This window comes from Talpa occidentalis, unplaced genomic scaffold (genome assembly GCF_014898055.3).
Source record: "Talpa occidentalis isolate TD23 unplaced genomic scaffold, MPIMG_talOcc4v2.1 talOcc4.16, whole genome shotgun sequence".
NCBI classification, from domain to species: Eukaryota; Metazoa; Chordata; class Mammalia; order Eulipotyphla; family Talpidae; genus Talpa; species Talpa occidentalis.
Genome location: NW_023601653.1, coordinates 82,512,923 through 82,540,279, shown reverse-complemented (window position 1 = coordinate 82,540,279; position 27,357 = coordinate 82,512,923). Strand labels below are relative to the sequence as shown.

The following is a 27,357-nucleotide window of genomic DNA, read 5'->3' as shown; positions in this document are numbered from 1 at the left end:
TTAATTAGTAAAAGAGTAATTAAAAGTAGTGAGGTTCGAAATCAGGGACAGACCGCCAAACTAAGACTCTTTAACAGAAAGTGACTAAGGAGAGTGATGCTCTTATGAAACATGCAAATGTTTTGGACAGATGAATGAATGAATCAGAAAAGGGGCTGGAACCTACATCCACATGGAGGACGATTTCCATTCTGAGCACAATGGACTGTGAGGGACTAGGTGGAAGGTGAGGCTGGAGTAGAGACTGTTGTTGTAGGGAGGAAGCTTGACACACTTTCAATGAGAATCTTCCAGACCTTTACAAACCGATCTTGGCAAGATAAACTCACAAGGCCCCTCCAGCCAGTTCAAATCTTGAGATTCTTCTCGCTAGTGTCCTCGCTGTCCTTGCCAGCAGGAGTCCAGGGCTACAGCTACCAAAGAGGGAGGGTCTATACTGACACGTCTCTCATTTGCCCCCTGAAGGATGGTTTCTGTTCCTCTCAAACCTAAACTCTTACATCCACAGTCAGATGGTGAAGGACCGTAGAAGTTAGGGTGGAAGGAGTGGTAAATAGAGTAATAAAATGGTTTTAAATGATTTCTTACTATTAGAAGCAGAGTCCTTTCCTCCTTCCCAAAAGGGTGAGAAATAAGTAAGTTAGAATCAGTAAGACAGAGAAAACTTTCTGTGTCTGCCAAGGTGATTGTAGGCAGAGGCCATTTGGGAAAAGTGTCCTGGAAAGAGGCAAGAGCTAAAAAAGTTTGCATGCTTGAGTGGGGGGGAATAGAGAAGCACAGTGACCCCCAAATAAAAAGTCACAAGTTTTACAGAAGGGCACAATCTACAGTCATGCAGTGGGGTGGCCTAGCTTCCTTGCGTCCGCTCAATCCTATTCACCTGCCTGCATATCATGTAATAGTACTGATGGGGTCCCGGAGTGCTGAGGGATCCCGAAAGTTCTTGACTTCTACTCAGGAATACTATTCATTTATCTACATATCACATAATACATGTTAATGATATACACACACTGGGCCTCCCTGGTGGTGCAAGGGGTTAAGGCACAGCCTATGAAGCTGTCCGCAGCCACTGCAGCACGAGTTCAAACCCTGGCCAGGGAGATACCCACATGGCACAGCAGACCTCTCCTGACTCACCCGCTGCTCCCCTCAGCCGTGTATTTCAGTTCCTCCGTCTGTTCTGTTCCCCCTGTCCCTGGTGGATCCTCTCACCCCCCACACCTCTGGCCTGTACCCCACTTCTTGTATGCACAAATAAATAAATCTTTAAAAAACAATAATAAACACGCACATCTTAGTGCTAAGGAGAACCTTCAAAGTGGAGTGGTGGGGGGCACTATGGTAACATCACTGGAAGCAGGGGGATCCTGTACTTCCAAAATGCAAACAATGTAACCCAAAGTTGCAGCATTAAAAAAGAAATGAGAGACAAAAAGAACCTTCAAATCAAGTACTCCGGTCTCCTGATCATCAATAACCTCTCAGCCAGATGGCATCTGGTCTACGCTTGAAACCTCGCTGGGAGGGGCTGGAAGCCGGGAAGAGGGCGGGCCAGCGCCTTCCCGTTGGATGACTATCCATCTGCCTTTTATCCCTTCATGCTCACGCTGCCTTCAGAGGGGCACGGGCTACCCCGCTTTATAAGGCCACACTTTGGCTGCGTCTTTATGGTTAGCCTTATCCCTGCTGCAAAGGGCTAGTGGCTGAAACCAAGAAACCCCACCGCCACCCCACGCCGGAACCCCTGTAAGAATGTGCTGAATGAATGAGTCAGTGAAACAAAGACACAAACGAGGGGGTGCCTTCTGACGGCGGTGGACGGGAGGGCGACAGCACCGCCCCCACCCCGGGGCCGGCCCCGGCCCCACACCGAGCCCGGGGCGGGTGCCGAGCCCCAGGCGCGCCCGCCCGGCTGCGGCGGGAGGCGGGATGCGCGCTGGGTGGCCCGGGTTGCCATGGCACCGCCTCGGGCGCCGCCCTCCCGGCCCCCCCGCCGCGGCAGCCGGTCACGTGTGCGGACGCGCAGCCACACCCCTGCTCCTCCGAGCAATGTCAGGCGGTCACGTGTGATAGCAACAGGTCACGTGGCCCGCGTCGCCCCCGCCCCCTGCCCGCCCGCCCCCTTCCCAGGCCGAACCCCTCCCGGCCGCCCCTCTGCGCATGAGTGGCGGTCACATGCCCGCGCGTCCGGCCTTCTCCCCGCCCCCCCGGCTTCCGCGCGCCTCCTGGGCAGCTGGTCACATGGTGAGGGTGGGGGCGAGGGGCCGCGCGAGCTCGGCCTAGTCTGGGGTCCCGCCCGCGCTTGCCGCTGCCGCGGACGGAGCTGGGGTGCATGGCGCGGCGGGGCGCGGCGGGCGCCCGCTGCCGCGCCCCGATAACGGGTGGCCCCGCGCCCCGGGCTCGGGGTGAGTTGCGCGCAGCCCTCCCCGGGATGCGGCCTCCGCGGTCCTGCGGGGCGGGAAGCCGGCGGGGCTGAAGTGGGGCCTCTGGGCTCAGGGCGGTGCTAGCTGGGGGTGGGGGGTGCGATGCCGGGGTGCGCCGCGCGGGATCGCCTCCGTGCGGGGCGCGATGGCCCCGCGGGAAAAGAGTTTTTATTCTAGGGCCTCACGTGGCTGCAGAGTTGGCAGTGGAGTTATTGTGTAGCCCGAGGGGCGGCCTCGGGGAGGGTGGGGTGGGGGAGGGGTGGGGGGTCTTTGTGATGTCTTGTGGGGGTCACCGCACCGCGGCAGGCCGCCGCCGCCCGCCCTCTGGAAGGGAATTCCGGGGATACAAGTCTCTGTCTGTAGGGTCCCCCGACCTGAGAATGGCTACCTCGCGATACGAGCCAGTGGCCGAGATTGGCGTCGGTGCCTATGGGACTGTGTACAAAGCCCGCGACCCTCACAGTGGCCACTTTGTGGCCCTCAAGAGCGTGAGAGTCCCCAACGGAGACGGTGCTGGAGGGGGCCTCCCCATCAGCACAGTGCGGGAGGTTGCGTTACTGAGGCGACTGGAGGCTTTTGAGCATCCTAATGTGGTCCGGTGAGAAAGTGGACTTTTGGGAGTGGGGAGGGGTGGTCAGGAGATAAGTGGGGGGCTCTGACGAAATAGGGGAGGCCACGTTGGGTCAAAGGTGATGATCGCCGAGTCACCCTTTGTTCTGGCCAGGCTGATGGACGTCTGCGCCACTGCACGAACGGATCGGGAGACCAAAGTGACCCTGGTGTTTGAGCATGTGGACCAGGACCTCAGGACGTATCTGGACAAGGCACCCCCGCCAGGCTTGCCAGTGGAGACCATTAAGGTGAGTGTGTGGTGGGCGGACACCGGGAAAGCTCAGGACCTGTGCAGTAGAATGTGTCTGGGCTTCAGGTGTGGTGTCTAGCTTCTGCACCTCCCCTTTCAAACCAGGATCTGATGTGCCAGTTTCTAAGAGGCCTAGAATTCCTTCATGCCAACAGCATCGTCCACCGAGACCTGAAGCCAGAGAACATTCTGGTGACAAGCAGTGGAACAGTCAAGCTGGCTGACTTCGGCCTAGCCAGGATCTACAGCTACCAGATGGCGCTCACACCAGTGGTCAGTGCGGGGGAGGGGGGCACGACATGGGTCCTGCTCGGGGTAGGAGAGTGACCGCGGCAGTTGTGAGGTCACTTGCTTCTCAGCGTCACCTGCTGTAAGACCCCCCACCCACTCTTCCTCTTCCGGGTAGGTTGTGACACTCTGGTACCGGGCCCCGGAGGTGCTTCTGCAGTCTACGTATGCAACACCCGTGGACATGTGGAGCGTTGGCTGTATCTTTGCAGAGATGTTCCGCCGAAGGTAAGGGACCCAAGTATTCTGAATTATCTTTTCTCAAATGTCTTATCTGTAAACCGTGTTCAGGCCCCGTCCACTCTTTCCCCTGAATGCTGTCGACCACCTTGTACACGTCAGCAGCTCTGAACTATTGTGGAATTAGGAAATTCATATCCCTTTACTACCCATATCCTCTGTCTTGGGCCACTAAGCAGCCATCATTCCACTGCCTTATCTTTGAAAGTGACCGCTCCCTGTGTCCTTTCGTCATTTAGGCCTCTCTTCTGTGGAAACTCTGAAGCTGACCAGTTGGGCAAGATCTTTGAGTAAGTGACTGGGAAGGGGGGAAAGTATTTTCCATTCTTAGTCCCTCCCTTTCTGCTGAGCCCGGGTAACAGGTGGCTCTGTCTCTGGAGATGGGGCGGGAGGAGGAATCTTCTGACCCGGGTTCTGTCCCCCACAGCCTGATTGGGCTGCCGCCAGAAGAGGACTGGCCCCGAGATGTGTCTCTGCCCCGCGGAGCCTTTTCCCCCAGAGGGCCCCGCCCAGTGCAGTCTGTGGTGCCCGAGATGGAGGAGGCTGGAGCGCAGCTGCTGCTGGTACCGGACGGGCCCCGGCTTGGGTGGGAAACAGCAGCTTAAGAGGGATCCAGGCCATCGCGGTTGCTGGAGGCTGGATTGGTGGGTGGGCCGGTTTTAACTGCGGCTGTATGTGGTCATTCAGACAGAGGGATGACGGAAATAGCCACCCTAGGTTGAGTGGGGTGAGCTGAAGTCTCTCCCACCGGGTTTTCTGACCTTTGCCTCCCCTCTCAGGAGATGCTGGCTTTTAACCCACACAAGCGAATCTCTGCTCTCCGAGCCCTGCAGCACTGTTACCTACAAAAAGAAGGTAACCCAGAGTGAGCAGTGGAGTGGCTGCACCGGGACCAAGAGCCGCTTTCATTTCCCTTGGAACACCTGAGGGGAGAGCCCCCCACTGGGGCCATCTCTGCTCTTACCTCTGAGGCTGTGGAGACTCTGACCCCAACTTTTTACAGAGAGTATTTTGCTGCCTTAATGACATTCCCCTTCCATCCTTCCTTTTGGGGTGTACTCTTCTCTCTCCCGATTTCCTCACAAGGGGTGTGCTCCTTGTTCTCCCCTTCCCTACCTTGATATTGGGGTCCTTTTTTTATACAGGGCAAACAAAACAAAAATAAGGTCTTTTTTAAAAAAATGGTTCCTCTGATTGATTTTGCCATTGGGGATTTGGAAAAACCAGATGTAAACTGGAACTTTGCAGAATCGCAGACTCTCCCGGGTGGCAGAGCTTACACAGCCCGCGGGCCTCCACTGGCCCCAGAGAAGAAAGGCACTTGAGCTTTTCTTTGAATATGGAGTTAAAACGGCTTTTATTTTTATAGTCACTGAACTTCCCCAAACTGGGCCCTGCTCCTCACGAGAATGAGTTCCTTGTGGTTTTCTCCCTGGCTCCGTCTGTTTACCCTTGGAGGCAGGCCAGGTGTGCTCAGGTGGCCCAGCATATGGAAGGGGGCGGGGGGAGAAAGAGCCAGCAATGTCTCCGCTCCCATCCCGTCTCATGCACTCTGTGGAGCTTGTCATACCCACCTAGGGGGAGGGAAGGTTTTCTGTACTCCGTGTAACCTTGTTCCCACTGAAATACATCCAGGCGTAAAGCCTAGGTACTCCGTCACCTTTAGGGAATATGGCAAAGGGCCTTTTCCTTTTTCTCAAACAAAAAGGGTTATAGACCCGAGGTTTTCCCTAAGGGAAGAGACAGCTCAGGGAGAGCAGTCAGACAGTTCCAGGGTCTCATAGAAAGGCACTGGGGTTGGCTCGCGGATCCTTCTGGTTCCGGAATCTCATTGCTAGCCAAACGCCGAGGATCTGTAGAAACAGGAGGAGACAAAATCAGCAGCAATTCGGAACCTCGGGCTCAGACGCGGAGCTGTGGAGGGAAGGTTACCTCTGTAAAGCTAAAGAAGAGTCCGACACCCCCCAGGATTTTCAGGGCTTCATCTGAATGCTTAAGAAACTTTTCTCCACATAACTGGCATGTGTTCCATTTTGTGCAGCTCTGAGGATGAAGGTGTGTGTTAGGATGCAGAACTGCTAAGCAGCATAACCCACTGCCCACGGAGAATGGCGCTTGGAATTATTTACTAGCTCTTGATTGTATCCTACAGATAAGATCCCGCTTAGCTAATTCCGTGGCCTCAGCACCCCACCCCACACAGCCCCGATGCAAGGCAATTTAGGCATTATTCTTACCCGGTTTTCCTGTCTCTTCTCCGCCCCCATCCCGCCTGCCCCCCGCCCCAACTCACTGCAGCGCAGAAAGTATGCTCTTGTTCATGCAAGGTGGTGAGGTTGAACAAGCCGCAGCAATCAAGACTTATTTCCAATTCATGCCGGGTTTTGTTGCTCATGACCCACCAGGAAGCACTGATGACATCTGTCTGGGGGACATGGGCAGAGGAAAGTTATTTGGTGCCGCGAACCTTAGCCCCCAAGCTGGTCTCAGTTCAAGTGCATCTCCCCCCCTCCCCCAGCAGAGGGAACGACCATCCCTCAGAAGCAAGGGCATGCGCGGGCGCAAGGGTAGATGTCCACCTCGGTTCCCCTAGGTGGTCGTCGTCCTCATGGAAAATCAGCCTGACGTCCCAGAGGGAGCAAGTGGCTAAGCGTCTGGGAGTGACTGACCTCAGAATGATCTTTGGGGCCAGGGAGGAGGAAAGTTTAGGTTAAAGGAGGGGGGAATGCGAACACTTCCAAGGGCACCCCCTTTACCTGTTTGCTCCGGTTAATAGCCAGACATGAGCAGGAGATTCCAAACTGGAAAATGAAGACCAAACCGAGGATGATCATGTACTGAGAGCCAGAGTTAGGGGGAATGATTCCTTCATGTCCCACTGAGAGCCGACCCTCCCCAGCACTCACAACCTTGTCGGCTGAGAACAGACTTCAGAGTGTGGTAGGGGGCGGGACCCCGAGGGTCTGCGGCCCTTCTCACGCCCAGACCCCGCGGCCCCCCAGAGCCCCGCGCGCCCTCCCTTGGGCTCAGGATACAAAGAACAGCAGCACCTGGTGGTGGTTGACAGCCCCCACCAGCCCGGCCACCGCGATGAGCAGCAGGAAGACGCCCACGGCGATGACGCCCCCGATGATGCGGATGCTGGACACCAGGCCCAGGCCGGTGCCCCAGGCGGCCACGCCGATGAGCAGCAGGCCCACCAGCTGCGGGGACAGGAGGGGGCGGCAGGGAGCCGTCACCGGGGGCCAGAGGGAGCTCGACCCCCCAAAAGAGCCGAGCAGTGTGGACGCGGGAGAGGAGGGGCCGGCGGGAGCCAGCGCATCCCCGGGGCGCGGTCGGGGCGCTCGGGGGAAGGCGGGGGCGCCGGAATCCGTGACCGTAGGGACGGCGCCTCTCGCTCCACCGGTCGCTGCTGCTTGGGGAGACACCGACGTCCCCTTGCGGGGTCACGGGCCCGCGCGGCCTCGGCCTCGGTTCCGCGCCCCGCCGCGGGCCCCGGGATCGCCGGAAGCCGCGCCTCCTCCCACGGAAGTCCCCCGGAATCCCCCCTGGCCGGAAGTTCCCGGGAATCTTCCCGGAATCCCCAGGACACCCCACTCCCCAGCGGAAGTCCCCTGGAGGTTCCCCCCACTTGTCTTGCCGCCCTGGGGCGCCCCCCACCCCCGGCCTGCGGAGCTCACCATGTAGACCACGTTGAGCGCGCACAGCGCGTTCCTGGAGCAGGCGAAGCCGCCGCAAACCATGTCCCCGACTTCGGTGACCCAAGTGGTCCCAAGGACTCGGGGCGCGGGTCCCGGCGACCGTCTGCCCGGGCCCCGACAGCCGCTGTCTCTTTAAATCCAGGCCCGCCGGCCCCGGCCGCTGCGCTGCACCCCCGCCGCCCCGCGATGGGCGCCTCCGGCGGGGCGGGCGTCGGGCCCCGGCGCCAATCAGCCCGCGCGACGCCCCGGCCCGGCCCCCGCCCCCCGGGGCTCTCTATTGGGTGGCCCTGAGGCTCGGGGCGGGGCTTCGTCGGGGCTCCCGGGACCGGACCCCGAGCTCGAAGCCCGCGGGGTGACGGCCGGTGTCCGGGCTCGCGGCTCGGGGGGCGCAGGCCCGCGGGGGGCGCGCCGGAGAAACGCCCGCCGAGCGGGAAGGGGCGGGCGCGGGGGGCGCGCGCGGGGGCCCCGCCTCCGGGGAGCGCGCCCCGCCCTCCCCCGCAGCCGGCGGTGACCTCATGATGACAACAGGGCTGGGGCTGTTGCGCCACACGCGGAGGCCGCGCCAAGCGCGCGCAGGGGCCGGGGTGGCTGCGCCCGGGCGCGCGGCGTGCACGCGCGAGGCCTGGCCGCGCGCCTGTGTGGCCGCAGACCACAGGTGCACACAGGTGTGCCCGCGCCTTCAAAGGCCTGCCTGATCCGGGTCTCGCAAAAACGGACAAAGGGGGGGACTGGAGTATAACACATGACGGGAAAGCGGACCCCCACACACTCTGGGGGTGGCATGATGGCTAATCAGTGTGTTTTTTATTTTTTTAAAGATTTATTTATTTATGCATACAAGAGCTGGGGTGCCGGCCAGAGATGCGGGGGGTGAGAGGATTCACCAGAGACAGAGTTGGGAGCAACAGAACAGGCAGATCCACTGTAATACACTGCTGAGGGGAGCAGCGGGGAGACAGGCGAGGTCTGCTGCGCCATGTGGGTAGCTCCCTGGCCGGTCGGGGATCGAACTTGTGCTGCAGTGGCTGCTGATTGCTTCATAGTGCTGTGCTTAACCCCTTGCGCCACCAGGGAGGCCCAATATGTTTATTTTTAAACAGTATCAAATTACATTTTTCTCCTTTATTTTTCAATATCTTATCTTGGTGTGTGTTTTTTTTTTTAAGATTTCTTTATTTATTTATACAATCACTGGGTACAGTCAGAAGCGCGGGAGGGCGAGAGAATTCACCAGAGCCAGAGCGGGGAGCAGAGCAGGCAGAAGGACCGAAGGACACTGCTGAGGGGAGCAGTGGGCGGCAGGAGAGGTCTGCGCGCCATGCGGGACCCTCCTCCGGTGGCCGGGGAGCAGCCGGGGATCGAACCGGCGCTGCAGAGGCTGCGGGCAGCTTTGTAACCCAGCGCTCAACCGCTGCACCACCGGGGAGGCCCCCAATATGTTTATTATTAAGTGCTTTGACACACTGCTCTGGTCACCAGAGTGGGGAGGGCACGCTCCCTCTACCCCATGAAAAAGAAGCAGCCCTAGTAAGAACAAAACTGAAAACCCTCCCTGTGGCCCCCACGGTATGACTTCGGGGTGCGTGTCCTTGGATTCTGCGACCGCTGAGTATATAGTCTCTCTGCCGGAGCCAGGCTGCAAGAGTCCCCTTTGCGCTTAGCAACTGTGTAGCCTCCGTGAGTTACTTAAGCTCTGTTTCCTTATCTGTAAAACGGGTTAACAGCCATACACCTACCTCCTGGCCTGTGAGGACTGAGTGAGTTACTAAATGTAGCGGGCTTGGAATAGTACCTGGCACTTGGGAAACACTCAGTTATGGCTCAGGCTATTTTACAGCTTCTGGTGAGTAATCCCAGCCCGATTTCCTTACCTCCAACTATACAAAGATGCACTCAGTTCCCATGCGCTGCTCTCGTAAATTAATATCAGGAAGACACGCAGCATTGGGAAGAGCCAGAAAGGTTTGCGTCCTGAAACAAAGAAACTACCCACCATCCCCTCCCACTCACATCCCACCCAGGTCTTCATCTGTCCTTAAATTCCTACCCCACCCTCTTCTACTTCAGGCCCTAAATCAAGGACAAGACAGTGGTGTCAGGGATAAAGGAAACAAATGTGCGCCCTTGTTTGTGTGGCAGAGTGAAAGGGGTATCAGAATTTTCACCAGAAGCCCAGATCTGTATCTGTTTTACCTCTTCGTGGCCTCTCTGAGTTGCTGTTCCCTTTACAGCAGAAAAGAGGTAGTAACCCTACCCTTCGGGCCTGCTGCGAGGATGATATACATGAGAGTGTGCTGCGGCTATAAACGCGTTTATCATTAAAGTAAGTGACCATGGAGCATAGAGGTTTTGTCTAACTATAGGTTACTGTCCTCCATAACCGCCCCGCAGGTACTTGGCCCTTTTATTTTTCTAAAGATTTATTTATGCATACAAGAGCTGGGGTACAGGCCAGAGTTGGGGGAGGTGAGAGGATTCACCAGAGACAGAGTAGGGAAAAGAACAGGCAGATCCACTGAAATCCACTGCTGAGGGGAGCAGCAGGCAAGACAGGAGAGGTCTGCTGCGCCATGTGGGTTGCTCCCTGGCTGGCCGGGGAATCGAACTCGTGCTGCAGTGGCTGGCGATAGCTTGATAGCACTGCCTCTAACCCCTGTGCCACCAGGGAGGCCTGATACTTGGCCCTTTTAACCAGGAGGTGTTTGCAGCGGGGTCGCTGACTGAGGAAGGGTTACGTTGCAAGACACAAGCATGCAGGCTCTTGGGATGTGTCCAGTGAGAGGTGAGTAGAAGTAAGCTGGAAAGCGGAGCTGTGAGGGCGGCAGACCATGTGTGCATATGGATTCCTGTGAACGTTTGCAAGTGAACACGAATCTGTGGGTCCCCAAGAGCCCGAGCTTGCACCTGGGCCCTGGCTTGCCACATTCTCCCTGTACCAGCACCCGTCTTAATTACCCGCTTCCCACAGGAGGCCTAGGATGCAAGTTCCCCACGCACCTGGCTGGGGAATCCGCAGAGGCTGGCTGCCGGCGCTGCCAGACCAACGCTAGAGGGAGTGGAAGGTGCAGGAGGCAGTGCTGTCTCGAGCTGTGGGTTTGAAACTCATCAGTCAGGAAGTGAGGCCCACAGACGAGAGACGAGGCGGAAGGGCAGGCAGGGGCGGGGAGTTCTGAAGCACAGCAGAAGGGGGCTTTGGGGGCTGGGCATTTGGGGGGCCATGGGCTTCAGGGCCAGAGGTTGCTGTTAGCCTGGCAAAACAGGTCTGGGCAACATGCACGCCCAGAGGCAGGTGACTGCAGCTGCAGTGAGAGCAGAAATCAGAAGACATGAGGTGGCCAAACAAGCCCTGAACCGCCTCAGGGAGCTGACAGAGAGGGAGAGCGACCCTGAACTTCGGGACAGCCTCCGAGCCTCACTGGACAGCCTACAAGGTAAGAGAGAGGTCAGCTCCCCACTTGGGGAGCATCAGGGACCAGAAGTGGCCGGGTCACTTCCCGATCAGCTACTTCCTAGTGCCCAGGCTGGAGCTGGGACCCGAGGGAAGCCTGCATTTGGGAAAAGGATGGAAAAAGATGCGGGGGGTATCACTGCTCCTCTTCCCAATTCCCATCCTCCTCCCAAGGGATCAAAATCCAGGTCAGTGCTAAGCTGACCTTTTTGGCAATGGAGAAGTCGGGGAGTGAGGGGGAACCAGGCTGGAGCAGACCCACGGCGGACGGGGACCCTGCCTGGGGAGCTGAGCAGGAAGCAGTCTGGGGCAGGAGGTTCTGGGACTGGACAATGTGTCCATTCCCAGGCCCCACGAAGGATCCGTGACCTCTTGTTCTCCAGCTGTAGAGAGAAACACGCGCGCGCGCGCACACACACACACACACACACACACACACACACAGAGACGCTGGCTCCCAGCATGTGCTTACACTCACTCTGCGTGCTGTGTGCAGGCAAAGTGCAGAGAAGTCCTCAGCACTCTTCTTGGTCCGCCCCTCCCCATGTGCCTGCCCCTGTCTCCCCCCCCCACCCCACACCTTCCGCTCTACCTCTCCTGCTATTACAGCAAGTGATGACAACACAGGGAGGAAGTGCTGCCATGGCAACACCATCCGCCACATCCTCCTGCCCACCCCAGCCTGTAGTCCTGCGGTGGGGCCAGGCGGGAGCAGTCGCTCCCCATCCACAAGGCCCCACCACTAAGAGACGGGCAGAACCAGGGGTCCCCTCCAGCCTGCTCTCATCTCACGCCCCTCGGAGCTGCCAGAAACAGGCTCCTCTGCTCCTGAGAGGTGCTGGAGAAGCAGGCCTTCCATCGTGTGTTCTCGTCCCACCTCTTCCTGCGGAGCAGCCTCACCGATGGGCCAGGAGACCGTGGTCTCCCTGGAGGACGCCCCGTGCAGGCCCCTCTGCTGGGAGAGGCCCCAGCGCATCCGCTGGGGGAGGAACAGTGTGGTTCAGGCTGTCAGGGGAACAGTCTGCTCCCCTTCCCCTTGCCCTTCTGAAATGGGTGCCCCTCTCACCTCCTGTCTCCCACCCTTTGCCAAGAGCTACAGCTGGCATCTCCCCACCTTGGCGGCTCGTGTTAGGGGGAGTGGCCCCATGGGAGCTGCTGGGGAGGAAAACTAAGCCCCAGCCCTGCAGGAAAAAGAAAGGGGAGGAATTCTGTCCAGGCCAGGTGGAAGAGGGAGGTCTGCTTCGCTCTGCAGGAGGAAGAGCAGAGTGGAATCTGGGATACGAGCAGAGTCTGGAATCCCTTCTTTCCTTATAAGTCCTGTGTCTACTCCTTCCCGAAAAGTCGCGCTTCTGTTCCCATTGAACACACAGAAAACTGAGGCCACCAAAGGAGGAAGGAAATCAAGCCAGCGCCCTCCCTTTCGGAGAGCCTACTGGAAAATGTCCTCTCCTGGGGACTGTGTCATCCTGGCGCAGGGAGTGGTGGGGGGGAAGTTGGGTGACCTCAGGGCAGCACCTCCCAGGTAGTGGGTACAGGTCTTGGGAGAACAAAGGGCACCCAGCGCCCTGGTTCCACCCCCCACCCTCACCCCCTACCGGGCCTAGCAAGCTTGGAGCTTGCCGCTGGCTCCTGCCTCCAAGAGCCGCCCACGACAGCACTTATTATAGTCTCGGCTGCGTCAGGAGGGTGGGACGCCAAATTAGGGGGATGCTGAGACTCCCCATGTCCCAGGGAGGGGTCCCCAAGGCTTGGGGAGACTTCTCCCAACTCCCACCCTATCTTTACTGGGTCTCAGCCTCTGTCCCCCATTGGCCTAACCCCTCCATCCTTCTCCCTGGACTGGAGGAAAGTGAGCATTGGACCCCAGGGCCCCTAGAAGTGTGGGGGACACAGAGCAGACATTACCCGTTTGTCTCTCTCCTCTTTAACCTTCTAAAAGAGTCCCAGCCCACAAACCTCAGGAGACTGGATGGAAAACCAGAAGAGGCTGGTTCCAGGGCCTCGTCTGAGGGGTCCTGTCAGTTGGGGGTGCTAAGTACCCCACTCGTGGGTACCTGGGTTGAGGACAGAACCTCCAATAACCCAAAATCCCCCGGCGGGTCCCCCACCCAGCATCCACACGGATCCCTCCTCTCTGCTTCTCCCCGCTGTTTCTGAGGTACTCCTGGAGCTGCGGTTGCTATGGAGACCGGATGCATTTTGGCTTGGGGGGTGTCAACGGTAGACAGACTCCTTTTCCTTCCACCTTGACCTGGAGCCTTTGACTCTCTTTTAGGCCGCGGCTCCTGGGGCCCCCATGTCTTCCTCCTGAGGCGCCCTCCCTCCCTCCCCACCCCACTGAGTCCCGTGTTGGTCCCCATCCCCAGGGGACACTGTCCAAGTTCACTTTGGGACAGCCGGCCTGCAGCCTCGGCCCGGCGGTGTATTGGGGGCCGGGGGAGGGGTGGGGGCGCAGGGAAAGGACTGCTTTCCAGTACCTGAGGCAGAAGAGGGGGTGCTTGGAAAGGGGGTGCTGTCAGGGCTTCCCACTTTCCCCCTTCAGCCTCTCCAGAAATGTCAGTGCCCCGAACGCGCTCGTCTTGCCGCGACCGCCCGCCCCGGGCCGCTCCCCCCGCGCCCCGCGCGCAGCCCCCGGCGGCCCCGGCCCCGGCGCGGGGAGGGCGGGCGCAGCGGGCGCGCCCCGGTTCCCGGGAATCCAGCCCAGGGTTTGGAGGAGAAATCCAGTCCTGGATTTTGCGCCGCCTTCGCAGACCGTCTTGCTGGTGTGGGGGGGATCGAGTGGGGGGGCGGGGGCCGCCTCCTCCTCAATGTGAGGGAGCGCCCGGACACAGCGCGCATCCGGACCCGGCCGAGCCTTGGCGAGCCCCGGACCCCGCGCCCGGACCGCGCGCGCCCCTCGCAGCCCCGGCCCGGGCCCCCGGCCTCGCTCCTCGCCGCCCGCGCTGCGCCCCGTCTCGGCGCCTGCCCCGCGCCCCGCGCAGCCCCCGCGCCGGCCCGCCGGCCCCCTCCCCGAGACCCCGGCCCCGGCCGCAGCCTCGGCGCCCCGCGCCCCCACCCCGCCCCCGCCCCCCGCGCGGCTCGCGTCCCCGGCCTCGGGCCCCCCGCCCGCCCCTCTCCCTCCCGACTTGCCCCCCACTCCCGCGCCCTCCCCCGCCCTTCCCGGCGCCCCCACCCAGGCCGGGGCGCACGGCCCGGCGCGCCTCCCTGGAGCGGCACCAAGGTCCCGGGGCTCCAGCGGGGCGGGGGCGCAGGGCGGGAGCATGGGGAGGGGGCGCCCCGTGTGATGGGAGGGGGGCGTAGGCGGCGGCGGAGGCGGGCCGGGGGCTCAGCGGGGTCCGGGGACGGGGGGCGGCGCGCAGGGTGGCCCCATGGCCGGGCCCCCCTGAGGCAGTCCGGGGGAGCCCCCTCCCCTCCCCAGCTCGGGGGTCTCGGGGCCCCATGAGCCGGGGCGCGGGCGCGCTGCAGCGCCGGACAACGACCTACCTCATCTCGCTGACCCTGGTCAAGCTCGAGTCGGTGCCCCCGCCGCCCCCCTCCCCGTCCGCGGCCGCGGCGGGCGCCCCCGGGGCCAGGGGCGCCGAGGCGGGGGACCCGGGCAGCCCCCGGGGCGCGGAGGAGCCGGGCAAGAAGCGGCACGAGCGCCTGTTCCACCGGCAGGATGCGCTGTGGATCAGCACGAGCAGCGCGGGCGCCGGGGGAGCCGAGCCCCCCGCCCCGGCCAGCCCGGCGCGCCCCGCGTCCCCCGCGCCCGGCCGCCGCCTCTCGCTCTGGGCCGCCCCGCCCGGGCCCGCGCTCCCCGGGGGGCTGAGCCCGGACCCCAGGCCCGGGGGCGCCCCCGCCGCCGCGCGACGCCCCCTGCTCAGCAGCCCGAGCTGGGGGGGCCCCGAGCCCGAGGGCCGCGCGGGCGGCGGCGTCCCCGGCTCGTCCTCGCCGCACCCCGGCACCGGCAGCCGGAGGCTCAAGGTGGCGCCGCCCCCGCCGGCCCCCAAGCCGGGCAAGACCGTGACCACGAGCGGCGCCAAGGCCGGCGCGGCCAAGGGCGCGGGCAGCCGCCTGTCATGGCCCGAGGGCGAGGCCAAGCCCCGGGCCAAGGGGCCGAAGGGCGGCGCGGGCTCCGCAGCGGCCGGCGCCGGGGCTGGGGCGGCCGCGGCCCCCGGCGGGGCCGGCGCCGGGCCCGCCGCGCGAGGCAAGCTGTCCCCGCGCAAAGGCAAGAGCAAGACCTTGGACAACAGTGACTTGCACCCGGGGCCGCCCGCCGGCTCGCCGCCCCCGCTGGCCGTCCCGGCGCCCAGCCCGGCCCCGGCCGCCGCCGCCGCGCAGCCCGCCGGGCCTGCACCGCCGCTCACGCTGGAGCCCCCGGCTCCGGGGCTGAAACGGGGCCGCGAGGGGGGCCGCGCCTCCACTCGCGACCGCAAGATGCTCAAGTTCATCAGCGGCATCTTCACCAAGAGCACAGGGGGGCCGCCCGGCTCCGGGCCCCCCGCCGGACCCCCGGGCCTGTCCTCCAGCAGCGGGTCCAGGGAGCTGCTGGGCGCAGAGCTCCGCACGTCCCCTAGTGAGTAGGGCCGGGCCTGGGGGGGCGCGGGGTGCTCAGCCCGGGAGGGCCGGCGGGCGGACTCGAACTCGGGAAGCCTCGCGGGTGGGCCGTGAGCCAGGCCGGGCTCTGCGGGCGCTGGGGCCCAGAGTGCGGTTTCGGGGGTCAGCAGCTGCCTGTGAGCCTGGAGAGTGACGCGTCTCGGAGGGCCTGGACGGCCGGGAGCGGCTGGGAAGCCCGTGCCCTTGGGCGGAGGGACGGTGCAGGGGCGCCAAGGGAAGCCCCCGAGCCACTTCCCGCCTCGCTGGGCGCCGGGAGCGTGGACACCGCGTGTGCGCTGCCCGGGGGGACCTTCAGGCGAAGGGGCCGAGGAGGCCTCAGTTTCCCCGGGCGCTGGGCCGCCGGCGTGAGAGTGACCTTGCAGGCCACCCCCCCGGGCGCAGGCCGGGCCCTCCACGCGCCGCGGGCAGCCGGGTCCCCGCCGCGCACCGGCCTGGAGCTGCCCGAGGCCCGGGGCTCCCCGCGAGCGACCGAGGGGGCGGAGCCGCGGCGCAGGCCGCGCGCCCCGGGCTTGGAGGGCGCGAGACGGCGGCGCGGCTCCTCCACGCCCGGGGGCGGCTCTTCCTGCGGAGGGGAGCCGCCGGCGCGGGCCTCGCCCGGCTCGCGCTCCCGGCAGGGGGGCGGTCCGGGAGCGGGGGCGGCCCCGGGCTCTGGCTCCGGAGCGGGCGGGGAGCAGATGGCGGCGGATCCCAGCGTCCCCGCCGCAGCTGCGCGCCCCGAGAGCGCCCGGCCCGAGTCGGGCGCGGGGGCGGCCCCGGCGGGCGGGCCGGGCGCGGGCAGGTGGCGGGAGCAGCTCGGCCTCGCCGCCCGGCTCCCCGCCCGCGTCTGCGCCGGCCGGGCACGCGGCCTTTCCCCGCCGCTCTTGGGGCGCGCGGGGGGCCTCGGAGAGGGAGCACGGGGGAATCCGCGCCCCGTTCCTGGGACTGCGGGGGGTCGGGGCCGCCTCGCTGCTGACCTTGAGACGGGGACGGGGTGGTCCTCACCTCAGCTTCTCTCCCGCGACACGCAGATGGGGGGCCCCCCGCCTCGGCCGGAGCTCCCCCCGGGACCCGCCCGGGCGCCCGGCTCTCGGGAGAGGGGCTCCCCCCGCGCGTTTCCAGAGGGAGGAGGCGGCCTCGTCTGGGCCGGGCCCGGGCCGGGCCGGGGACCTGCGGCGGCGGGGACGCGCCCGGGGAGGCGCCGACTCCGGGGTTCGCGGCTGCTGGCTCTGTTGCTAGGCAACCGGCGCGCCGCGGCCCCGCGCGGGAGACGCTGGCCTGGGGGGCCCGCCCGCGCGGCCTCCAGCCCCGGCAGGGTCCCGCGGGGGTGAGGCCGCCGAGGGGGGCGGCTCCCGGGCCTGGAGCGCCCCCCTTACCGCCTTCTCGCTCGCAGAGGCCGTGGTCAACAGCCAGGAATGGACTCTGAGCCGCTCCATTCCCGAACTGCGCCTGGTAGGTAGCCCGGGCCTCTGTGCAGAGGCTGATGCCCCGCCGGCCGCACCCTCCCCGCCTCTCCTCTGCCCGCTCGCCCTCTCTGCGAGCACCACCGGGCGTGCCAGCTCTCCTGAATCCTGCAGCCGCGCCTCCTGGCGCTGCCCTGGGGCTGGGCCGAACTTCCCACCGTTGGCTCCTCCGTGGGTCCACGGTCAGACCCGCCCGCATTTCTGGTTTCTCCCTCTAGCACCTCGGGTTCTGCTGCCTGGAAGTGGGTGAAACTTCCCCACGAATACTTCAGGCTGTGCCATGCCACATGCACACACGTGCACATGCGCACACACACACACACACGCAACTGGTGTGTTTCCGAAATGACACACAAAAGTTGGTCCTGAGCTGTGACATTCTTCAACTTGGGTCCACTGTGAGGGAAGCCACTTGGGGTGACTTCTTCCCCTACTCGTGGCCCAGCTCCCCCAATGCTGCCCTCCACTCTCATCCCGGCCCTGCGGGATCCTCCTTCGACACTTGGCACTGCCAGTCCCCTGAGCTCTCTGGAGGCTCCAAGCCAAGTGCCGCTTCCTCTTCCTCCCCACCATCTCCGCTCCGTCTCTGTCCCCAGGGCGTGCTGGGAGACGCCAGGAGTGGGAAGTCATCCCTGGTTCACCGGTTCCTGACGGGGTCATACCAGGTGCTGGAGAAGACAGAGAGTGAGTTCTCAGGAGTCACCGGAAGCTAAGGGTGGGCTCAGGGTCGGGATCAGTGACTAGGCAGGTGCGGACCCCAAGGGGAACAGGTAGCTCAAGCACAGGGTGGGGGGGGTGTCAGGCGACCGTGACGGCTGATCAGCTGCCTCCTCCGCTCCTTCCGGGCAGGTGAACAGCACAAGAAAGAGATGCTGGTGGACGGACAGACCCATCTGGTGCTGATCCGAGAGGAAGCCGGGGCCCCTGACGCCAAGGTGAGGGGGGAGGGGAGGGGTCGGCAGGTGGGCCGGGGCCGGTTCTGGCCGAGGGATAGGCCTGGCCTCCTAGGCACCCCGCGGATAGCGTCCAGGGGAGTGGCTTCTTCTGACCCTCCATTTGCTCCCTTCTCCTCGCCAGTTCTCAGGCTGGGCAGACGCTGTCATCTTGGTCTTCAGCCTGGAGGACGAGAGCAGTTTCCAGGCCGTGAGCCATCTCCACGCGCAGCTGAGCTCCCTCCGTGGGGAGGGCCGAGGGGGTCTGGCCCTGGCGCTGGTGGGGACACAAGGTAAGGTGGGGCTGGGGAAGCACTGCTTCCTGGGGAGGCCCTGAGATGCCCACAGAGGTGACAGCTTGGTGAGGGCCGGACATGGTCACATTTCAGATGTTCGTAGCTGCCCGGAGGCGCCTGCTCTCCAAATAAGGCAGCCGTTAGCCCAGCGCCAACGCCTCAAGGCCTGGGCAGAGGGGGGACTCTCCCAGGAGAAAGGGACAGACAGCAGCAGTCTCCTCCCCTCTCCTGAGATGTCACCTCCCTGGGCTCACACACTGCCGTTTCCCCACGCCACCACGGCGGGACACCCCATGCCCCCACGGTGGGACACCCCATGCCACAGTGCAGGACATCCCATGCCACTACTGCGGAACACCCCATGTCACGCCACAGGATACCCCATGCCACTCCATGGGACACCCCATCCCACACTGTGGGATACCCCATGCTATCACTATGGGACACCCCATGCCACGCCGCGGGATACCCCGTGCCACTCCATGGGACACCCCATCCCACGCTGTGGGACACCCCATGCCACGCTGCAGGATACCCCATACCATGCCATGGGATACTCCATGCCACCGCTGTGGGACACCCCATGCCACCGCTGTGGGACACCCCATGCCACAGTGCAGGACATCCCATGCCACTACTGCGGAACACCCCATGTCACACCGCAGGATACCCCATGCCATGCCATGGGACACCCCGTGCCACCACTATGGGATACCCCATGCCACTCTGTGGGACACCCCATGCCATGCCGTGGGATACCCCCTGCCACCACTGTGGGACACCCCATGCCACGCTGCAGGATACCCCATACCATGCCATGGGATACTCCATGCCACCGCTGTGGGACACCCCATGCCACCGCTGTGGGACACCCCATGCCACCACGGCGGGACACCCCATGCCACCACAGCGGGACACCCCATACCACCACGGCGGGACACCCCGTGCCACCACGGCGGGACACCCCATGCCACCACAGCGGGACACCCCATACCACCACGGCGGGACACCCCGTGCCACCACGGCGGGACACCCCATGCCACCATGGCGGAACACAGAGAAAATCTCAGAGGTCCTGGTGTGGGTAGAAAATCTTTGACGCTTCGGCCTCTTGCTACAGCTGGGTCAGGCTGATTCCTTTTAAAGGAAGGTATTTGAAAACAAAGAGAAAACCCAAAGCCAGCATGGGAGAAAGCAGAGGGCAACAGACCTGCAGTTCTCAAAGGAGTGATGCGGAGGCTGTCGGACTGTCCATCTGGCCCAGGGAGGACCCCTGTGTGGAGTGGGCAGGGCTCTCCGCCTGGAAGCCTGGCCTGCAGGGCCTGCCGGCTCCTGCTGCTCGCCGCCTTGCTCCTCGCACAGCCAGCGGCCTGCCGGGGGCGTGGGCACCTCCTGGTTTCCACAGGTGTCCAGCCCTGCAGCTCAGAGCTCACTGGATGTCCAGGCAGGATGAAGGTCTCTCGCGAGTCTCACCTATTTCACCCCTTGTCAGAAATCTCCACTCCCCTCTGGCATGTTCTGGACACACGCAGCTCAGCCCTGCTCACGCCGCGCGGGGCCTGGACCTGTGCTCGGCGCTCAGGGCTTGGACACGCCACCCAGGTGGCCTTGAGAGGGACCTTCTCTCTTCGCTGGGGCTGGCGCACAGAAAGGAGAGCAGGGACAGTGAGGGAGACCCCCCAACCCTGCGCCTGTCCTGTTTGCAGACAGGATCAGCGCCTCTTCCCCGCGGGTCGTGGGCGACGCCCGCGCCCGGGCCCTGTGTGCAGACATGAAGCGCTGCAGCTACTACGAGACCTGCGCGACCTACGGGCTCAACGTGGACCGGGTCTTCCAGGAGGGTGAGCGCGGGATCCCGAGCACATGCAGGGGCCAGGGAGCTGGGAGCCTGGTGTGTTCTTAGAGGGCAGGTTCTTCGAGGACAGGCGTCTAGGCCTCTCTCAGTGAGAGATGGGAGATTAGCCTTCGTGGGCGGGAGCACGTGGGTGGGAGCAGGGAGCAGCGAGGTCAGACGTTTGCCTCACGGCCGCCAGGCCCTTGGGGCTGGAGGAGCTGGGAGCTTACAGGCAGCGGCACGGAGGCCACAGTGACCGGGGACGTGGGGCCTGGGTCCTCTCCTGGGAATTGGTCAGATCTGAGCACCGACGAGTGATCGAAGAGGGTCTTGGGTCTCTGTCCTGCTCCACCCTCCCTTCCCCTTCAGTGGCCCAGAAGGTGGTGACTTTGCGCAAACAGCAACAGCTTCTGGCGGCCTGCAAGTCCCTGCCCAGCTCTCCAAGCCACTCAGCTGCCTCCACGCCTGTGGCTGGGCAGGTAAGTTGTGGCTTCCGAGTCCCTCGCGGGGGCCGATAAGATGCAGAGGAAGGGCGCTGGGCCCAGGACCCCACCCGGGAGGCCGGGGCAGGCAGCCGGACAAGGCAGTGACAGTATTTGTAGAAAGTGCGTGGACCGGAGATCCACCAGCTCTGAACCGCGGTTCCCGCCACCCTGGAGCCAGTCCCCAAGCCCCCCAAGGCCGGGAGGTCAGCCGCACGCTGCGTGTGAAGCCGGCTTTGCAAAACCGAAGCGCTGCGCAACTCGCACGAGGACTTCCACTGTCGCCGGCGAGGCGAGCGGATAGCGACGAGATCAGGGAAACTCTCGAGCTCTCACGTCCAGGGGTCACGGCGGCCTTGTGGGGCGGGGGCGCCTCGCGTGTGCCGCTGACCCCTCTGTCCCCCCCAGGCCAGTAACGGCGGCCACACCAGCGACTACTCTTCCTCCCTCCCGTCCTCCCCCAATGTCGGCCACCGGGAGCTCCGAGCAGAGGCGGCGGTGGCGGGGCTGAGCACCCCGGGGTCCCTGCACCGGGCGGCCAAGCGCAGGACGAGTCTCTTTGCGGTACGGGGTCTGCGGCGCCCTCCCCTCCCCCGCCCTGCCGCCTGCGCGGTCAAGGCCCCTCGGTGGGCCCCTCTTCACCCGTCCGTCCAGCATCACCCCCTCTGTCCCCTGACTGGCGCCCGCCGTCATTCCAGAACCGGCGGGGCAGTGACTCTGAGAAACGGAGCCTGGACAGCCGGGGAGAGACGACGGGCAGCGGGCGAGCCATCCCCATCAAGCAGGTGGGCGGGCTGGGGGCCGGGGCCACATGGGGGCGGGGGGCGGCCGTGGGGGGGCAGCGGGTCCTGACTGGCTCCTCTCCCGCGCGTCGCGCACCCCAGAGCTTCCTGCTGAAGCGGAGTGGCAACTCCTTGAACAAAGAATGGAAGAAGAAATACGTGACCTTGTCCAGCAACGGCTTCCTCCTCTACCACCCCAGCATCAACGTGAGTGGGGCGGGCGGGCCGCGGGTGCCCCCCGCTCTGCTCCTCTGGGCCGCCGCCGAGCACTAACTTGGTTCTGCGCGGCTCAAGGCCTGTGTCCTGTGCAGGCGCGTCCGTGGCCCATGCCGGGGATGGAAAAGTAAATCCAGCGCCCCAACTTGCAGTCCTGGGGGTGCGCATGGAGGAAGGACCCCCACCCAGCCTGTCACTCGGGGACGCTTTCCGGAGTACACAGAGCCGGCTCCTGGCGGGCCTCGCTCTCCGGGAGCTCGTCCCAGCCCGGGAGCCCCCAGAGCTCCCTCTCCGGCCCCCAGAGCTCCCTCTGCAGCTCCTCCCTATTGGACGCTTGGCAGCACCACCGAGGGACCCATGCTTCCCTCCCTGACACCCCTGTGCCCCCCAGGATTACATCCACAGCACCCACGGTAAGGAGATGGACTTGCTGCGAACGACAGTCAAAGTCCCTGGCAAGCGGCCCCCACGAGCCATCTCTGCCTTTGGCCCCTCGGCCAGCATCAACGGGCTGGTCAAGGACATGAGCACCGTCCAGATGGGCGAAGGTCCCGGTGCGTGGGGCTCACGGCGAGGGGGCGGGAGGGGTCCCGGGTGGGGAGCAAGGAGGGAACGGGGACGCGGGGGCTGGGCGTGGGGGATCGGGAAGGCGGGTGCTGCGGAGGGTAAGGAATGGCCCAGAGGCGGGGAGGCTCACTGAGGTTTCCTCCTCCTGCCCCTCAGCCGAAGCCACCACGCCCACCCCCAGCCCCAGCCCCAGCCCCAGCTCCCTGCAGCCCCCGCCAGACCAGACATCCAGACACCTGCTAAAGCCAGACCGGAGCTTGGCCCGAGCGCTCAGCACCGGTCAGTAAGGAGCGCGCCTCCTCCACAGGGGGTGTGGGTGGGCACTGACACCCGGTGGAAGCCGGAGGCCGGGTCCACGCGTGACTGGCACGTGACGCACTGAGCGCCTCCTGGGCTTATCACATTCCTACCAGGTTTATCACAGCGGCGAAGACAAGTGGGTTCTAGGGCTAAACTGCCTGACCTTGAACCCTGACCTGCCGCTTGGGCACATTACTGGGCCTTTGCATTGCTCAGTTTCCTCTTCTGTCTCTGAGGGTTGTTTTTATTTATTTATTTATTTGTGCACACAAGAGCTGGGGTACAGGCCAAAGGTGTGGGGGGTGAGAGGATCCACCAGAGACAGAGCGGGGAACAGAACAGGCGGATCGACTGAAACACACTGCTGAGGGGAGCAGCGGGGAGACAGGAGAGGTCTGCTGCGCCATGTGGGGAGCTCCCTGGCTGGCAGGGGATCGAACTGGAGCTGCGGTGGCTGCGGACAGCTTCATAGGTTGCGTCTTAAGCCTTGAGCCACCAGGGAGGCCCAGGTCAAGATTATTGTCCCCGTTTTAGGGATGAAGAAACGGAGGCTCAGGAGATTAAGTGGCTTTCTCGAGGCCTCCAGGCCAGTCGGTGGCAGAGCCAGGGCCTGCGTGCAGGTCTTACTCTAAACTGCTAATTCGCCAGACTCCCGAGGAATGATCGGGGGGCCGGGAGAGGGAGAGCTGAGGACAGGAGGCCTAGAGGCCAACATCAGTCCTGGGGAGGAGATAAGCTAAGGAGAAGTCAGGAAACCTGTGGAGGGGGCAGCTGAGGCAGCTGTGTCCTCCTCCCTAAGACTGTACCCCATCCGGAGACCTGAGCCCCCTGAGTCGGGAACCCCCTCCTTCTCCCATGGTGAAGAAGCAGAGGAGGAAAAAGCTGACGACACCATCCAAGACTGAAGGCTCCGCTGGGCAGGCTGAAGGTGAGGCCCTCGCGGGCAGCGCCACCCCCTCCAGCCTCCACCCCGACTCCAGGTCCCCGGCCTGGCCCCTGCGGGGCGAGAAGGCGCCTGAGCTGCGCGCTTGCCCGCCAGCGCCACTCCGCGCGCAACTCAGTGACAGAGGACGGAGACCCTCGACCCCTGCCCCACCTCCCACTCCTCAGCACCACCGCCTTTTATCCCAGGGGCCCCCAGTCTCTGGCCTCCGTGAACCCCATCCTCTGACTTCCTTGCCTGATGACCCTCAAGTTCCAGTTCATGCCCTCGACTCCCCTCACCATGGCTGCCCCTGCTCCCACAGGACCCCCAGTTCCTCAATCCCTGACCTCAGTGTCCCCCCACCGACGCCTCAGCTCCCGGACTCTGGGAGCACGCAGCCCCTTGTCTCCAGACTGTCCCTTCATGGCCAACCCCCCCCCCGAAGTCCTTGACCACAGGGATCCCCGTTCCTGTTCCCAGGGACTCTGCCCGAACTTCTGTGACTCCTGAACCCCAGGGCCCCCCCCAGGCTGGTGACCCTGCTCTGCCCCCCTTTCCTTGTGCACCAGACCCTTCCCCGCCCCGGGAACCTGGCTCCTTGGGGGTCACGGTCACCGGCCCCGCCTGCCCACGGCTGGGCCCGCACCCAGGCTCCAGGGCGCCTCCTCTCTGGCTCTCGGCTTCCGCTCTACTCTGCTCCGGGGCCACTGACTTTGGTTCTGCTTTCTCTCCCCACCTGTCTGTCCTGCTTTGTCTCCGGCACTGTCCCTCTCTCTCCACCTCTCCGCTGCCTCTCTTTCTCCTTCCCTGGTCTCTTCCTGCGCCCGCTCCCTCTCCACTCTGTCTCTATCTCCTTCGCTTCGGGAAACCAGCCAAGCGCAAAATGTGGAAACTAAAATCCTTTGGTAGTTTAAGAAATATTTATAAAGCAGGTAACAAGCGGGGAGCTGGGAGGGGCGCTCAGCTGGGGTGCAGAGCGATGGGGGTGCCCCTGCCTTCCCCTGCATGCGCTGGGGCTTCCTGCTCTCCCGCGCCCTCTGCTTCCCCCACCCGTCAGCCCCCCCCCAGGGGCCTGGGATGACATCAGGGAGGAAGGGGTTGAGGATGGCGCCCCGGTTTGAACGCTGCCCCTCATGATCCCGTCCCATCCCCCCACCCAGAGGAGAACTTCGAGTTCCTGATTGTGTCCAGCACGGGTCAGACGTGGCACTTCGAGGCGGCCAGCTTTGAGGAGCGCGACGCCTGGGTCCAGGCCATCGAGAGTCAGATCCTCGCCAGCCTGCAGTGCTGTGAGAGCAGCAAGGTCAAGGTAACGGCCAGGGGCGGGCGCGGGGCGCAGGGGAGCCTGCGGGGCCCGGAGAAGGCCTCGCGGGGGTCGGTTCTGACGCCAGGCCTTTTGCAGCTGCGCACCGACAGCCAGAGCGAAGCCGTGGCCATCCAGGCGATCCGCAACGCCCAGGGCAACGCCACCTGCGTGGACTGCGGGGCCCCCAGTGAGCGCCAGGGGGCGGCCGAGGCCCGGGAGGGGGGCGGCTCCCCCCCCCCCCCCCCCCCGCCGCCGGGGCGCCCGCGCCGACCTGCGCTCTGTCCGCAGACCCCACGTGGGCCAGCCTGAACCTGGGCGCGCTCATCTGCATCGAGTGCTCGGGCATCCACCGGAACCTGGGCACGCACCTGTCCCGCGTGCGCTCGCTCGACCTGGACGACTGGCCGCGGGAGCTGACCCTGGTGCTGACGGCCATCGGCAACGACATGGCCAACCGCGTGTGGGAGAGCGACACGCGAGGCCGCGCCAAGCCCACGCGGGACTCTTCTCGGTGCGTGCGCGCGCGGGGAGGGGCCGCCCGGACGCCCCGGGGGGGGCAGAGGCCCCGGCCGGCGGTCGGGGAGGACTCACGCGGGCGGGTCCCGCTTGCAGGGAGGAGCGTGAGTCGTGGATTCGCGCCAAGTACGAGCAGCTGCTGTTCCTGGCGCCGCTGGGCGCGACCGAGGCGCCCCTGGGCCTGCAGCTGTGGTCGGCGGTGCAGGCCCAGGACGTGGCCGCGGTGCTCCTCCTCCTGGCCCACGCGCGGCACGGGCCCCTCGACACCAGCGTGGAGGACCCGCAGCTGCGCTCCCCGCTCCACCTGGCGGCCGAGCTCGCCCACGTGGTCATCACGCAGCTGCTGCTGTGGGTACGTGCGCGGGGGCCGCGCGGGGCTCCCCGAGGGCTCCCCCTGGGGCGGGGCGCGGCCGGGCGCGGGGGGGGGGGGCGGCCGGCCCCGCGGGGGCTCCGGGAGGGGCTTGGAGCCGGGGGCGCAGCGCTGACGCGGGGTCCCCTTCCAGAACGGCGCCGACGTGTCCGCCCGCGACGCGCAGGGCCGCACCGCGCTCTTCTACGCGCGCCAGGCGGGCAGCCAGCTGTGCGCCGACATCCTGCTGCAGCACGGCTGCCCCGGCGAGGGCGGCAGCGCGGCCCCCACCCCCGGCGCGGCCCCCGCCCCCGGCCTCGCCGCCACGCCCAGCCCCCGCCGCCGGAGCAGCGCCGCCAGCGTGGGCCGCGCGGACGTCCCGGTCGCGCTCGTGTAGCCGCGAAGGAGACGCCGCTCGCCGCCCGCGGGAGCCCCGCACAGCACAGGGCGCAGCCCCGAGACGGACCCGCCCCGCCCCGCGCGGCCTGGACACCCCCGCGCAGCGCGCCCCGCCCCGCGCCCCCTGGATTGCTCGGCGTCTGCCCGTCGGTTTTTGCCGAAGGGGCGCCCCACCCCGCCGCACCTGCTCTCGCGCCCGGACATCCCGCTGCGCCCCAGGGCGGGAGAGCCCGGTCCGGCCCTGCTGACAGCCCGAGGCGGGCACACACCCAGGCTGGCTCCTGGGGCGACGCGCGCCACAGGGAGGGGTCGTTCGTGGGGGGCTGCCCCCGGACTCGGCCAACGCGGGGACCCCCCTTCCATGCTAATCTCACTGCCCAGTGAGGGGGAAGGGCAGCGAGGGGCAGGACCCCTCGCTGCCCGCGGGGGTAGGGGTCCCAACCCTTTCCGTGAAAGGGACCATGAGAGTGGAAGTCAGTGTGTCCCCCACCCCTGGATGGAAGCAGCGGCCGGGCGCCGACAGCGGGGCCCCCTCACTGCCATCTCGAGGGAGGAGAGAAGCCGGGGCTGGCCGGGGACAGCGAGGGGCCTGTAATTTATTGCTTTGCTCCCCACAAGGGGGCAGGGGCGGCGGCCTGGGGAGGGCTGGGGTAGGGGAGCCGTGGGGGGGCGTTGGGTGGGGTGGGGTGGGTGCCCTCGGGTTGTGAGTGTCTGTGACCGTGACTGCGTACCTGTGACTGTGCAGCGCCCGTGGTGACCGGGTGAGGGGTACCTCTGCAGTGGCCCCCCGCCCCCCTGTTCTTCCTGTCCAGCCCCCCCAGCGGTTCCACACCCTCTGTCCCTCCCCGTGACCCTCCCGGCCGCGGCTAAGAGGGTGTGGGCTGCCGGGAGGGTCTCCGGGTCCCCTGCCCCAGCTCCAGAAAGGTGGGGTGGCTTCCCTGACCCCGTCCTGCCTCCCTCAGCCCACCCAGCCCTTGGGCCGTCTGTGTCAGTGGTTTCCGGTCTCTCTTTTTTTTTTTTTCCTGGCTAAAATATTTTGCAAAGGACCAGGTAATCGGGGAAGGAGCGGGATGGGGCGGGGGGCCGCCATCTCCTCTGAGGCAGGTGGTGTGACTCTTCAACGGCAATTAAAGAGGAAGTGATTTTGTCTAGGGGTGGAGCTGCTGGTCTGTTCTCGCAGAGGCCCCAGGGAATGGCCGCGGCCGAGGGGGGAGGCCCAGGCGGGAGGGGGCCGCGGGGCTGGCGGCAGGTGGCCGTCAAGGGCGCGGCGGTCAGACTCACCCTCTTGTGCGGCTGCTCAGGCTCACCCAGTGGAGAGAGACAGGCAGGTCAGAGCGGCAGCGGACTCGGCGCGGAGAAGCAACTGGCTCCCGGAGGACCCTCTTCTGAGCAGGAGCTGGGATGCGTGCGCAGAAGACGGGCAGGACGCCGTTGTGAGAGCTGATCAGACGGG

At 64.7% G+C, this 27,357-nt stretch overlaps 3 protein-coding genes across 5 annotated transcripts; 2 read left to right on the top strand and 1 right to left on the bottom strand.

Annotated features, from left to right (window-relative positions):
- Positions 1-2,209: 2,209 nt before the first annotated feature.
- CDK4 (cyclin dependent kinase 4) lies at positions 2,210-6,018 on the top strand. Of its 2 annotated transcripts, none has more exons than XM_037515082.2 (8): positions 2,210-2,247; positions 2,790-3,024; positions 3,151-3,286; positions 3,394-3,561; positions 3,695-3,804; positions 4,056-4,106; positions 4,244-4,379; positions 4,596-6,018. In XM_037515082.2, the coding sequence occupies exons 2-8, from the start codon at positions 2,807-2,809 to the stop codon at positions 4,683-4,685; spliced, it is 909 nt and encodes a 302-aa protein (XP_037370979.1). In that variant the 5' UTR covers positions 2,210-2,247; positions 2,790-2,806; the 3' UTR covers positions 4,686-6,018. The 2 variants fall into 2 exon arrangements, with proteins under 2 accessions (XP_037370979.1, XP_037370978.1); XM_037515081.2 differs by lacking the exon at positions 2,210-2,247 and adding an exon at positions 2,361-2,408.
- On the bottom strand, positions 5,135-7,674 carry TSPAN31 (tetraspanin 31). Its single transcript, XM_037515083.2, has 6 exons — positions 7,497-7,674; positions 6,852-7,019; positions 6,573-6,653; positions 6,110-6,241; positions 5,749-5,859; positions 5,135-5,669 (listed from the first exon to the last, which is right to left on the bottom strand). The coding sequence occupies exons 1-6, from the start codon at positions 7,557-7,559 to the stop codon at positions 5,595-5,597; spliced, it is 630 nt and encodes a 209-aa protein (XP_037370980.1). The 5' UTR covers positions 7,560-7,674; the 3' UTR covers positions 5,135-5,594.
- Positions 7,675-10,741: 3,067 nt separating this feature from the next.
- AGAP2 (ArfGAP with GTPase domain, ankyrin repeat and PH domain 2) lies at positions 10,742-25,902 on the top strand. 2 transcript variants are annotated; one of them, XM_037515079.2, is made up of 19 exons: positions 14,401-15,520; positions 16,931-16,989; positions 17,597-17,684; positions 17,850-17,935; positions 18,078-18,225; positions 19,935-20,069; positions 20,432-20,541; positions 20,953-21,108; positions 21,243-21,329; positions 21,429-21,533; positions 21,934-22,096; positions 22,266-22,388; positions 23,209-23,337; positions 24,207-24,266; positions 24,495-24,643; positions 24,737-24,827; positions 24,929-25,151; positions 25,253-25,508; positions 25,660-25,902. In XM_037515079.2, the coding sequence occupies exons 1-19, from the start codon at positions 14,404-14,406 to the stop codon at positions 25,900-25,902; spliced, it is 3,528 nt and encodes a 1,175-aa protein (XP_037370976.1). In that variant the 5' UTR covers positions 14,401-14,403. The 2 variants fall into 2 exon arrangements, with proteins under 2 accessions (XP_054552710.1, XP_037370976.1); XM_054696735.1 differs by lacking the exons at positions 14,401-15,520; positions 24,207-24,266 and adding an exon at positions 10,742-10,948.
- The last annotated feature ends 1,455 nt before the right edge of the window (positions 25,903-27,357 follow it).